This window comes from Vigna unguiculata, chromosome 8, assembly GCF_004118075.2.
Source record: "Vigna unguiculata cultivar IT97K-499-35 chromosome 8, ASM411807v1, whole genome shotgun sequence".
In the NCBI taxonomy this organism is placed as follows: Eukaryota; Viridiplantae; Streptophyta; class Magnoliopsida; order Fabales; family Fabaceae; genus Vigna; species Vigna unguiculata.
Window position 1 is genome coordinate 32,304,568 of NC_040286.1, and position 13,571 is coordinate 32,318,138.

The window sequence follows — 13,571 nt, forward strand, 5'->3', positions numbered from 1 at the left end:
AGATATTGATAGGATGAAATATGTTGATACCTGTGATATGAAACTTTTAATTTAGTGAAATTGTGCATTTTTTAGTACCAAAGTGGTTTAAGGATTTTTTTAGTTAAAATAATGATTTGAAACATGTTAGATTGATGAGTTGTTTAGGGAAGAATTGCTAAAGTGTTATTTATATTTGTTCTGTGTTAAAAACAATGATAAAAATAAATTTTGTACAAACTTACAAATTATTAAACAGTACGGAATTTTTTTTATATGTTTAAAATTTATGTACAATTATATGTATAACGTGTGAAGATCAAGAAAAAAATAAATATTTTATAAATGTAGGATTGTCTATTTACAAGGAAAAATGCTGATATAAGATGAGGTCAAGTATATTGGAAGGGACTAATAATGTGATAATATGACAGGTGCAGAGTCTCATGAGTACATTTAATATACTAGTTTTACAGAAATAAAAGTTTTAGAGTCTAAAAATTTGTCTGTAGGCAAAGAAAAAATTAATTTGATGAAACTAATTTCTTTCTGATAATTACTAAAAAGAAGATTATAATATGTGACATAAAATTGGGTGACATATAATGATTCTATAATTTGATAGGTAACTCTCAAAATAAAATCTTAAAAACAAAATTTAATATAATAAATTATTGATAACAACTTGAATTATTAATTAAAAGAACATTAAATTTTATTTAAAAAAATAACTATTATATAAAATATGAAGAAATTTTGAAGTAATAAATAATAATGACAATATTCAATTTCAACTTCAACATTTAAAATATAAACAATATTACAAATTTATAAAATTTTATTTTTATCATAACAAAATGTAACAAAAATATTAACAAAAGAATAGCAGTTTTATTTAATTTAAACTAATTATTATAACTTTAAAATTCAACTAATTAGTAACAAAATAACTCAATTGTATCTATGTAATTCACACAAGACAGAATGATTTAAAACAACCAAAACTAAATTAAAAATTAACTGAACACATTTGAACATGAAGAACCTTATTTTTAATTTGTATTAAACATAGAAAATATCTCCACCATGAACATTGATTTTTTCTGACAGAAATAGTCTTAAACTTTACCCCTTAATCCTTTTATCTCATGTAAAAATTGATAGCCTACGTATTTAAACAAAACAAATTTGGAATCTGATACTCTTGTTTATCTAAAATTTTAGATATTATATTAAAGGGGTCTTATTATGTAAATATGAGAACCCAAACACTCTTTACCAGTTCAATAGGTAATAGGAGGTAGTAATGACGGAATCAAATCAAATATTACATAAACAAAGTTTCATATAAAATAAAAATTTTAAAAATTATATATCACAAATTAATTTGTATATAAATTATTTATACCCATTATTATATAATTTTCCTAATATAACTATTTTTTATAAATTAAAATTAATATAATTTTTCACATTCATTATTACATAAAAATATATCATAAATTAACTCGAATATAAATTATTTTTAGTTTATAAATAAGTTAATTTATACTCAAAATGTTCATTAGAAGTATTTATAGTATATTAGTATATTATTATAAGTTGATGTTTATATATATATATATATATATATATATATATATATATATATATATATATATATATATATATATAATTTATTGTGATGGTGATACAAACAAAATTCAGTAAAACCATTCTGATGCGATGACAGAAATTTAAAGACATTACATGTATTAATTGAAGAGTTCGCGTAAATTTTAAGCTGATGAAAAAATATAATTAATTAAATATAAATTAAATTTTAAATATTTATACAACAAAATTTCACGACTTACATTATTTAAATATTTATCATTATGCTATTAAATTATATAAATATAACTAATTAAGATATTTATTTAAAACCACAACATCTCTCATACAACATCAAGCCAAATGCAATTTTCCATCAAATAAAATTGTATGCATAACTATGCTCCAAACAATTCATTCTAAATTAGGCAAAACTTATGCATTTTTGTTGAATTTTCCATAGTTTATATATAAGTAATGTTGAAACCATCTAAATCTCTTAAGGGCATCCCAAGACACAATTTTAGACATCCCACCGCTTCAACCATTATAGCAAAAGGCCAAGTGTTTCAATCTTTTTAACACCGAAGGTTGAACAAGATTCATTCATGTTATGTTTTTGTAGGAATGATTGAATATATGATATAGAATAATCAGAATAAAATTGTTATAATTAGATGTGATAGAAATTTTGAAATATAAATATGCATGTAATATCATAAATATTTGAGTATTTTTATTGTCTATAACATAATACTCTTATTTGGTAACATATGTTTTTTTTTTTTACTAAATCAAATATTAATACCTAAGATATGATTCTCCAATGTCATCGAAGAGAGGATAATGTTTTATAAATTCACACGGGTTTATGTTAAATGAAAAAAAACAAAGTGGGTGCTTAATACAAATATAACATATACTACAAACCCTAGAGAGGTGTAATAACAAATCTTGAAGCAATTAATCAGCACCGTCCTTCTTAGATCAAACGGTGGGAGAAGGCCAAACTCTCGTACTTATCACTGCCACCATCTTCACACTCGCAGTCTCGCCACTGTTTCTGTTTCGTTTCTAACATGGACCAACACATCGTCGATCTTCCGCGTTCGTTCTCTTCACTCTAAAGTCCGATCTTCATTCTGATTCCCACATAACAAAATAATCACAAAACTCACCAATAAAGTTGAAGTTTTTTCTCTATTCAACTCTCATAACTCCTGTTACTGAAGCCTGTAACCCAAAAATAAGAGAAAAAACAAACCTTGTATTTTGGGTTTTTGGATTTGCAACTGTTCAGACCAGAGCAGTTTCAAACCAGTTTTGAGTTTTTTGGTTGAGTTATTATATGTGTTTGTTTGTTTTGTTAGTAAAACTTTGTTGTGCGGTGTAATGGTGAGTGACAGTTACGGTAAGATGATGTCTGATGTGGCAATTCGATCGATGTTGAAGAACGGTGAATACACAGGCGGCGAAGATTTAGGGGTTCTGAGAGAGAGGGAACTCGCTCGGTTGCGAAGTGGGTCGGCCCCTCCGACTGTGGAGGGGTCCTTGACGGCGGTGGGAGGGTTGTTTGAGGGGTCTCCGGCTGCGCCAGGTTATGGTGGCAGAAGGGGTTTTGGGAGCGAGGAAGAGCTTCGGGCTGATCCCAATTACGCCAATTATTATTACTCTAATGTGAATCTGAACCCGCGCTTGCCGCCTCCGCTGGCCTCGAAGGAGGACTGGCGGTTCGTGCAGCGGTTGAGGGGTGGTTCTAAGGTGGGCGGTGTTGGGGATAGGAGGATGACCAGTGATGATGGTGGAATTGAAGGAGGTGATAACAACCCTTTGTTTTCTGTGCACCCTGGTGGGTTTGGTGTGAAGGAAGAGGGTGGTTTGAAGCACCGCAAAGGCGGCCCAGAATGGAGTGGTGATGATGGGTTGATCGGGTTGCCGGCATTAGGTCTAGGGAGTAGGCAGAAGAGCATCGCAGAACTGTTTCAGGTGAGAGTTTTGTTATGTTTGTAAATTGTAATTTAAGTATTGAATGTGTATTATGTTTTGTTTCTCTAATATTCATATGCATGTTGTTTTACATTAGTTGTTTGGTTATTGATGGTTGGTTGCTTCTCTGATTGAAGGATAAAAGTTTGTGTGTGCGTGTGTGTGTGTGTGAGTGAGTTTGTGTTTATAGGATGGAAAGCAATGCATCACTGTTTCTGGCTATCTGGAAGAACCCTCGGAAGTGAGCCTCCTGAGATTCTACATGCTTAGGTCATTCAACAGTGTGTTCTACCAATGCCTTTGTGACATGGACAAACCATTTTTGTGATCGTGTCTTGTCCTTTTTTCCCTAGTGGTTGGATTATTCACAAACTGCCAACATTGTCAATTACATTTTGAGCTTAGTAACCCATGCTTGGATTATTCATACACTGCCAACATTGTCAACTACATTTTGAGCTTAGTATCCGAGCTTTGGAACTAGGTTGGCTCAAGGATTAGCAGGTAACACGGCCCAAATAATTGGTCTAAATCCAAGAGGGTTCATTGATACATTCATTGGCTTTGTTTTAGGGTTTGATTGAGAGTTGGATTTAAGAGGTCATTTATTTAATGAATTATTAAATTAAAGATTTTTGTTAAAAAATAAAGAATTTTCCTGGTCTTAGAACTCTTTCTCCTCCCCAACATCCCCTAGTGTCGAGTGAGGCAGTATTCTTTTTTGATTAAGCTGAGATGTAGTGATTTGCAATGGAAGTTGTGGATTGTAAATTGATTAATTTTTCGATAGTGGTTCCTCTTATTTCTGTTTTAGTTGGATGCTGTTGTTGACCCTTCTATGCTTACCAGGCAGTGTTTTAGTGGACTATTGAGTCACTCTATCTTTATTGCATATTCTTGGTTTGCTCTGATCAGTTTTGGCTGACTAACCTTTCAGTTTCTAGTTGTGGCTGAATGGTGTGGAGTTGCAATTTTAAGAGCTTGAAATTTAAAATTTTGTCTTTACTAGTTAGTTTTGCAATGAAATGATGTTATTATGTGTGGTTATCATAACTTGTATTATAATTTTATGTCGTTGCATTGTCTCTGATGTTTGTTGCCATACTTTCTTAGCAGGACGAAATAAATAATGCATCATCTGGATCCAAGCACCCTCATAATCTACCTAGCAGTAATTTATTTGATGACATTGCTGAAAAATCTGAAACCCGTGTTGCTTATGTGCATCAAGAACTGAATGCCCTGCGGTCTGGTGGAAATAAGCTAGGCATATCTGCTGCCCAAAATTTTGTTGGTTCGGGACCTCAAACGTATGCTTCCGCCTTAGGTGCCTCCCTATCAAGGAGTAGCACCCCTGACTCTCAGCTTCTACCAAGAGCTGCTAGTCCTTGTCTTCCACCCATTGGTGATGGCAGATCCAGTTCAGCTGATAAAAAAAGTTCTAACAGTCAAAATTTACTCAATGCTGTCTCATCTAATTTAAATGAGTCTGCAGATCTGGCGTCTGCTTTGGCTGGTATGAATTTATCCACAAAAGATATAATAGATGATGAAAAACATTCCCAGTCATCTAGGCACAATGAAGATTATACTCATAGTTTTAAACAGCAGCCTGATTCCTTGGCTTTTCAACGTCATTCTGCTACCCAATCCCACTTAAAAGTGAATAAAGTCAGCAGTTTTGGATTGGATCTGAATAAATCGTCAGGGTATGCAGATGAACAGCTAGAACCCCATAAGGCTGGTGGAATTTCTGTTAACACGCATTTGAAAGGACATTCTACACCAACTTATACTAGCAGAGGTAGTTCACCTGCTCACTATCAGAATGTTGAAGATATCTCATATCCAAACTATGGCATGAATGGATATAATGTTAATCCTCCATCACCATCCATGATGACAGGCCAGCTTGGGAGTGGGAATTTGCCTCCTTTCTTCGAAAATGCTGCTGTTGCTGCATCTGCACTAGGATTGAATGCTATGGACTCTAGAGCACTGGGAAGAGGTGCAACTTTAGGACCTTTATTGGCTGCAACTGAATTACAAAATTCTAGCAGGCTTGGAAGTCATGCTGCCAGTGGCACTCAACAGTTGCCTTTGATGGACCCTTTGTATCTTCAGTATCTGAGATCGGGGGATGTTGCTTCTGCTGCACAGATTGCTGCGCTTAAGGAATCAGTGATAAATAGGGAATGCACAGATTTACTTGGCCTCCAAAAAGCTTATGTTGAGTCTTTGATTGCTCCCCAAAATTCACATTTCAATGTTCCATACCTTGGTAAATCAGCTACCTTGAGCCCTAATTCTTTTGGAAATCCTTCGTATGGTCTGGCCACATCATATCCAGGGAGCCCACTGGCTGGTTCCCTTTTCCCTAACTCCCTCTATGGACCGGGTAGTCCAATGAACCAAAGTGAACGAAATATGCGTTTGTCTGGGATGAGGAATGTGGCGGGGGGGTTCATGGGAGCTTGGCATTCAGACACAGTTGGTAGCTTAGAAGAGAATTTTGCATCTTCCTTGCTTGATGAATTCAAAAGTAATAAGACCAAATGTTTTGAACTTTCAGAAATTGCTGGGCATGTTGTTGAATTCAGGTACATACTGGTGATCTACTTTGGTTTGCTTCTTCAGATTTAATATTTAGCTAACTTGTTTTCATATTCTTTCTTAAACAGTGCTGATCAGTATGGAAGCCGATTTATACAACAGAAACTTGAGACAGCCTCGATGGAAGAGAAAAACATGGTTTTCCATGAAATCATGCCACAAGCACTTTCTCTAATGACTGATGTCTTCGGTAATTATGTGATTCAGAAGGTACTTTGATATTTTCTTTGCTATATATGGAATCTCGCTATATTTTCAATTTTCAACTTGTATAGTGTATTTTTTTCATAATTGTTTGTTATGTACAAAGGGTATCAAATTCATCATTTAAAGCAAAAAACTATGAATTCATTGTATACATGTCTAACAAATTGCTATTCGTGTTTAGTTTTTTGAACATGGAACAGCAGCACAAATAAGGGAACTGGCCGATCAGCTTACGGGTCATGTGCTGACCCTGAGTCTTCAAATGTATGGCTGTCGGGTTATCCAGAAGGTCTGCATATTAATTTATCTACCTTATGACTGTTTACATAATTATATACTGTGTTTTTTTATCATTATACAAATTCTGCTGTTTTAAGTGTTGGATTGAAGTTTGTTATGCGGTAGTCAATCATGCTGTCAGTTCTTGCCCTCGACAGTTAGGCATAGTATCACATTTGGTTATCACAATAATAGTTGCTGTGATTGCAGTAAAATTGTGGCTGCAACAGCTGCCACAATGTAATGTAGGCAAAATCTCCGTCCCTTGGTCTGCTCCTGCCTTGGGTTAGGATTTTCCAACCAACCCAGCATGTTTCCCTGCCAAGACCTGCCATTGGTGTTTGGTTGTGTTTCATCTGCAGCTTCTTAAAGAAGCTGTATCCCTTTTGTAGAGATGATACTGTTATTTAAGGTTTTATGAACTAATACTATCGATTAACCAGCTTGTAATACCCCCACCATTAAATGCTTCTATTTGCTTAAAGATGAAAGCATTAACTATTCTTCTGAATTTTATATAATAATTGTTTTACTTTTCATTCAATACATTTTAAATTTGATTCCTTATTATACTCAGGGCACTTGTTAGTAATTCCTTTAATATTTTTTTCCCAGTGGAAAATGAACCTATTCAGAAAGAAGATATCATTGTCCTTTTCTGTTGGTAGTTGGCAATGTTGTCTTACTTCAGTAATAGTAATAAGTAATAACTCCTTTCTTTTTATTCGTGGTTTGTTTGGTTGTGCTTTTAAGACTTGTTATTACTATCAGTGCTATACATTGTTCAAAACATTCTAACTAATGGAATGGTGATTTTGTTTTAAAGTATTGGAACATTCTTTATTGTTTTTTTTAATTTACGATACAAAACTTTAAAGGATTATTAATGTTGAAATAGTAACGACGAATGTATAACACTTTTAGTGCTTTTTGAGCTTTGAACTGTTACTAGAGCTGCATTTACACTTGCTTTCTTGTTAATAAGAGATACCATGTTGAAGGGTTGTCTAGGCACCCTGTTGAAATAATCACAACGAGCTCCACTTTTATTTTTATTTGATTTATCTTTGCAGGTATGTTTTCCCCAACATTTCCCATTTTACTTCTTGGGTTGGAGTGTGTTTGGGAGCAACCTGAGTCTTCTAATTATTTTTTCATCATCTTAATGTCAGGAAAGCTATGGTTTCTTTTCTAATAGTTTTGTTGACTTGACTGTCTATGAGGTTTTAAGTGAGAAAAATATATTGGGTGTTATTATTATTTTCTTTTTTTTTATATTTGTGGGTACTCAAATAGCAGTCTTATAAAGGGTGACACGATAGATCCAACAAATCTCGTTAAGATAGATTTTGATATCAAGTTAAAAAGTAAAGAATTATTTTATTGATGTCAATCATTCAAATTACATTCTCATTGTCTTTGTTTGTAATAACCAAACTTTAAAAAGGGATAAAAATGCAGTGTAATAAATAGGAAGATTATGAAGATATTTTTTCCTATTACTATGGAGATATTGAGAATATTTTTTATCCTACTAAATTTTTATTTACAGCAATATGTAATTGCTTATTTTGTGTGTGAAACTGATATTGTCTTGTTATTAATGCTTTGAATTTAGGGTGCTGTTGTGATTTATGTGGGTTAATGGTAAAGTCAAGAGTTATTCATTTTGTTTTTCTCTTTTAAATTCTGTAGGCTATTGAAGTTGTTGATATGGATCAGCAGACTAAAATGGTTACAGAGTTGGATGGTCATATCATGCGTTGTGTACGTGATCAAAATGGAAATCATGTCATCCAGAAATGTATTGAATGTGTACCAGAGGATGCAATCCATTTTATTGTTTCAACGTTTTATGATCAGGTTGTGACATTGTCAACTCATCCTTATGGTTGCCGCGTTATACAGGTTAACTGTTGCCTCTCGTGCATTTGTGTAAAAAACATAGCTGGATTGCTAGTTTGTAAGATCAACATAATAGTTCTAAACTCGTCATATTTCAAATGTGCAGAGAGTCTTGGAGTACTGCCATGATACAAAAACACAACAGATTATGATGGATGAAATTTTGCAATCTGTGTGTATGTTAGCTCAAGACCAATATGGAAATTATGTTGTGCAGGTTTGTTGCATTTCATTTTGGTTTTTGCTTATTATCCGATGGTCACTGCTTGTGATTTTGTTCTCTAATTGAAGGTCTGCACCTTCCAATGCTCAAAGACCCAATTCTCTCACAAATGACAAGACACTGTCTTTTCTATCTCTCTCTTATTTATAGGAAATATGAGTTTTTTCTTTTCTGTCTCAACAAACTGACAGATTTTAGCAATTAAGCAACAAGCTTTCTCCCAAATTACCTACAGACTTCTACTATGCATTTTTGCTGATGACTTTTTTTTTTTCAATTACCTCTTTAGATTTCAGTCATTGCCTTCAGTTCAATTTTTTTTTATGCTTGGTTAAATTTTGCAGCATGTGCTGGAGCATGGCAAACCTTATGAACGTTCAGCTATAATCAAAGAATTAACTGGGCAAATAGTGCAGATGAGCCAGCAGAAGTTTGCCTCTAATGTTATAGAAAAGTGCCTTACCTTTGGAACTCCTGCCGAGCGACAAGTCCTTGTGAATGAGATGCTTGGTTCCACTTATGAAAACGAGCCCCTGCAGGTTTGTGCACGAACTATGTACTGATCTCTTGTCATGCATTATGCTTCTTTTAGCAATCTTTCCTTATCTCCTGCTGAAAGTAGAACTTGAAGTATTTTATACTATTTTGAATATTTTTGCCCTTTTTCACTCTGTCCATTTTACCATTTACTTCATTCAATAAGATTTTTCGTTGTTCTGGTTGTTAGGAGTTTAAGGAAATATGCTTCGTGTGAAGTTAGTTTGGATTGCTGAAGCAAATCATAGGTTCTGGTGTTTACTAGCTCATCTTGTTTTTGTTGTCGATGTGCTACGTCACCTTTTTCTTCATGAAAGATCCATTGCAGTACAAATTAGGCCTCCCTATTTTCTACCTTATTAAAGACTCCCGTAAGCTATTTGCTTCATAGCTTCACCCCTCCACTATCTCCTATGAAAATATGTTGCTGTCTGAGATGTCATTGAAATGTCAAATAGATAGGGGCGGGAGGAGGGTTGGTGGTGATGCCAAGAGTAGGATAGGTCCCTCCTTCCCCTTTAAACGTTACATGTTTCTAAAATGTCACTGATATATACCCTTTTCTTAGTGCCCTCCTTCCCCTGATAATTTGTTCTATGCTTTTACATCCTAAATTTTTCCCCACTTCTTTATCCATGGTGATGTGGAGTAATAAATCCAGTGTACAATCATACACTCAATATATTAAATTAAGCTTTGAAAGTACTTGCCTTAAAAGTAATTCAGTTTCCAGGGCCCACTTTTATTTTGTCATTGTCAATTTATGGTCTTGATTTGAACATTAGTCGACTTACCAGTTTGGTTCACCAGTTTAGTCTTGTACTCAATAAAATGATGGTTTCTCATGTTGTGATTATGACTTGACCGTGTTGTAAAAATAGCCAGGTTGGTCTTATTCCAAAAAGTAAGTTTAGTTTAAGTTTTGTACTGCCATTTTTTGTGTTTAATATTAATTGATCTTTTTGTGTTGTTTAGTCATTTATCTACTTTTCTCATATATTGCCTGTATGTTTTTAGATTATGATGAAGGATCAGTTTGCAAACTACGTTGTACAGAAAGTGCTGGAAACCTGTGATGACCAGCAGCTTGAGCTAATCCTTAATCGAATAAAGGTTCACCTGAATGCCTTGAAGAAATATACCTATGGGAAGCACATTGTTGCCCGTGTAGAGAAATTGGTTGCTGCTGGGGGTATATTTTCTATCTCAAATTTACTTTTCATTTTTGCTCTTATTTATCTATTACTACAATTGCGTCAAGTAGGTTCATACATTCACAAAACTCGTATAATACTTAATTTTCTTTCCTTTTAAAGACTGTACTCTGTTTTGATTAAGCAGTACAGTTCCTAGAAAATTTGTTTTTGGACTAACGTGGCATTTTTTCTTTACAAAAATTTACCTGTGTATATAGCAGTTTTTGTTTGAAAAAAGTTATTCAACCGTGAGGTTTGGTAATTTTCTTGTACAAACTTTTTATTCAATCAACTACCATATGAAGTAGGGGTGATATATCACGTCTTGTTTTTACAATTGATGAGTCTATCTTTAATTACTGTATGCAAACAAGATGAATGACTTTCACTTGCCAAAGGATGTCTAAAATATAGGCTTCTGAGTGCACTTCTATCTAATGAATTGAATGAAGTGGCTACTATTTGACATTTTGCATGTATTATCTATCTTTAGATGTTATTTGATTGTGTGCACTTAAGTCAATTTTGTTTGTTATGCAGAGAGGAGGATTAGTATTCTGACTCTAAATCCTGCACAGATGGTATAGAGAATGTACAGCTAACTGAGGATAATAGAAGCACCTGCTCTTTTTTCTTTTCATGTGGTATTGCTAATGGCCCTGTCTGTATTCAGGTAGTGAATTAATAAATTAGTTCTACTTGAAATTGTACATTTGTTAGTGTGAGGATAATACAGCTAGAATCAGGTTATAGCCGAGGCTGAAGCTCAGGCTTGGTACTGTTAATGGCCTTGCCCTGCCTGATTCTCTCTCATGCGGCAGGGATATATAATATTATTTATGAGCTAGTTTTCATGTTGTAAAGGGAGGTGATGACTGTACAAATTTTACTAGGTTATCAGAGTCCTTGTATTCGGGATCACCAAATGTTTTGACATATGAGGCTTTTCTTTTTGCCCTATGTTAACCTTTTCTTCTATCCCTCCACATTTTTGCCTCTTGCTTCAATTTTTCTTCCCATTTCTTTCTCTTGTTTTTCTTATAATGTTCTTCAATTCTAATCTACTGCACTGTGTTCCTGGTTTTTCTCCAAAGTTAGCTATGTATTGAATGTGTTTTCTTTGTATGAGTTCTCCATTTTAACAATAAGATTGTGGTCAAAACTTGTTTGCCAAAAGCAAAATATGTGAATTTAAATTAATTAATCTGAAATATGTGTAAAAGATGCCACCGTTTCAAACATTCAAAACTTGCTTCATTTTTTGGTGACCTGTTTGCGTTGACATATAAATGAGATAATAATATAACAGAGCACATCGTCGTGGAGATGAAACATTGGATTTGTAACAACTTTTGAGAGAACCTCTACTTTGGTATTTATGTTGCTTTTTTCCTTGCAATGTGAAACAAAAGAAGGGAAATTCCCAATCTGTCTCCATCAAGCATATTTCTTTTTGTTTTCCTAAATGATCTTGAAAATAGAAACCAAACATTATCAAATATGTCATATTGTTCACTTAGTATCTGAACTGTAAAGAGAAGTAAAGTGTTGGATGTTTGTTGGACATAAACAAGGAAAACAGAAGAATGTTTGGTCTTGCATCCTGTGTTGTTCCAACTTAAGTGCCTATAGATACTTGAGTTGACCTGGTCAATTCACTGCTGATTAAGATACTTTAGAGGCCTGCCAATTAAGCTACATTTTGTTAATGAACACAGAACAGCATGCATTATGCCTTCTTCATTAAGAAAAATCCCTACACTCACAATGTAATTTTTTTACATCTTTGTCCAATTAAGTTTCATAAAGTAAAATATTTTTTTAACATCACTAGCATTACTTAACAATTCATTTTTAGAAGTATTTTGATCATTAAAAGAAGAAGTTAACTTTTGTATGTGTGAAAAAAGAAAAACATTGAAGAATAAAATAGGGATAACAGTCATATTTGAACGCTCTCATTTGACACCCCTTAAAGAAATGTCTCCTTTTTCGTTTGTCATGGTCCATAATAATATAAAATATTATTTTTCCTATGAAATGGGCGTCAAAGACAATTTCGGTGTCAATAATTTGTTTTTCTTCATAAAATGTATAAAAAAATTGTTGAGTGTTAAAATAATAGTACTTGTACATACTGTGGTGATACCATGTTGACTTGCAGTAAAGTTTTGTTTGAATAACTTTTGTGTAATTTGAATTAATATATAATCTATTTTTGAGTAGTGAATAGGTTGATTTTAGTTGGTAGAAAGAAGTGATTTAAAGAAAGGCGAAAGGAATAATGAATGAGAGAAGAAAGCATAAGTAAGCATTGCATGTGCATGAGGGGAAGATAGAAGAAGAGTGAGAGAGAAAGAAGCAGAAAGGATCCTTTTTTACCTGTCTTGATGATGAGTGGAGTTGTAACTGGGGATTGGAACACGACCAGACTCTATATGCTTAAGGTCTTCGACAAGGATTTCATAGTGCTTCTTAACTTCCTCAACAGATTTATCACCAACTATTCTGGCTATGTTCTGCCATCGATCTGGGGTGTCTTCATCGTACAAGGCAAGTGCGCTTTCGAATTGCTTGTTCTGCATGCGTGTCCAAGAAGAAGAGTTATGGTTGTTGGTGTTGTTGGTGTTGTTGGTGTGGAGAGAGGTTGAAGCCATGAGTGGAAGAGGAAGAAAGGAAGGAAGGTTAATTAGGGTATGTTTGCATGCAATTTGGAAATAGAGAAAGTGAATTAAGTTAAGATGGGGTTGGAATGGCTTATAAAAAGGTGAAAGGATTGGTGGATCATGCTTAGATGTGACCTCTAAATGTAGAGTGGGACAACATACAGCTAGACTCTTGTGATACACAAAACGCTTTTCACAAATTAACTTCTCTTCTACATACTTTTCAATCTTGTGTTTGTGTATGTGTTGCGTTTGGTAACTTCTTCATGAGATGAGTAAAAGAGTTTACTTCGGTATACAAATAGATTTGTATATATATTCTGAATTATACACAAGTCTCTCATAAAACACGATTATAACGAATTTAATTATATAAGACTAAGAGAA

The 13,571-nt window shown here is 33.7% G+C and overlaps 2 protein-coding genes across 3 annotated transcripts; one reads left to right on the forward strand and one right to left on the reverse strand.

Annotated features, from left to right (window-relative positions):
- Nucleotides 1-2,526: 2,526 nt before the first annotated feature.
- On the forward strand, nucleotides 2,527-11,504 carry LOC114193097 (pumilio homolog 1-like). Of its 2 annotated transcripts, none has more exons than XM_028082795.1 (9): nucleotides 2,527-3,558; nucleotides 4,675-6,158; nucleotides 6,240-6,381; nucleotides 6,560-6,667; nucleotides 8,353-8,565; nucleotides 8,669-8,779; nucleotides 9,130-9,324; nucleotides 10,340-10,514; nucleotides 11,059-11,105. In XM_028082795.1, exons 1-9 carry the CDS (start codon nucleotides 2,965-2,967, stop codon nucleotides 11,103-11,105), a joined length of 3,069 nt encoding a protein of 1,022 aa, XP_027938596.1. In that variant the 5' UTR covers nucleotides 2,527-2,964. The 2 variants fall into 2 exon arrangements, with proteins under 2 accessions (XP_027938596.1, XP_027938595.1); XM_028082794.1 differs by having other exon boundaries at nucleotides 2,528-3,558; nucleotides 4,672-6,158; nucleotides 11,059-11,504.
- Nucleotides 11,505-11,666: 162 nt separating this feature from the next.
- LOC114193098 (protein RADIALIS-like 3) lies at nucleotides 11,667-13,341 on the reverse strand. Its single transcript, XM_028082797.1, has 2 exons — nucleotides 12,901-13,341; nucleotides 11,667-12,201 (listed from the first exon to the last, which is right to left on the reverse strand). Exons 1-2 carry the CDS (start codon nucleotides 13,173-13,175, stop codon nucleotides 12,174-12,176), a joined length of 303 nt encoding a protein of 100 aa, XP_027938598.1. The 5' UTR covers nucleotides 13,176-13,341; the 3' UTR covers nucleotides 11,667-12,173.
- Nucleotides 13,342-13,571: the final 230 nt, after the last annotated feature.

Coding starts and splice junctions, on each gene's coding strand:
- LOC114193098 (XM_028082797.1), bottom strand. CDS start 13,175: ATGGCTTCAACCTCTCTCCACACCAACAACACCAACAACACCAACAAC. Junction 12,202..12,900: donor TCCACTCATCATCAAGACAG/GTAAAAAAGGAT, acceptor CTTAATTGGCAG/GCCTCTAAAGTATCTTAATC.
- LOC114193097 (XM_028082794.1), top strand. CDS start 2,965: ATGGTGAGTGACAGTTACGGTAAGATGATGTCTGATGTGGCAATTCGA. Junction 6,668..8,352: donor GCTGTCGGGTTATCCAGAAG/GTCTGCATATTA, acceptor TAAATTCTGTAG/GCTATTGAAGTTGTTGATAT. Junction 8,566..8,668: donor ATGGTTGCCGCGTTATACAG/GTTAACTGTTGC, acceptor TCAAATGTGCAG/AGAGTCTTGGAGTACTGCCA.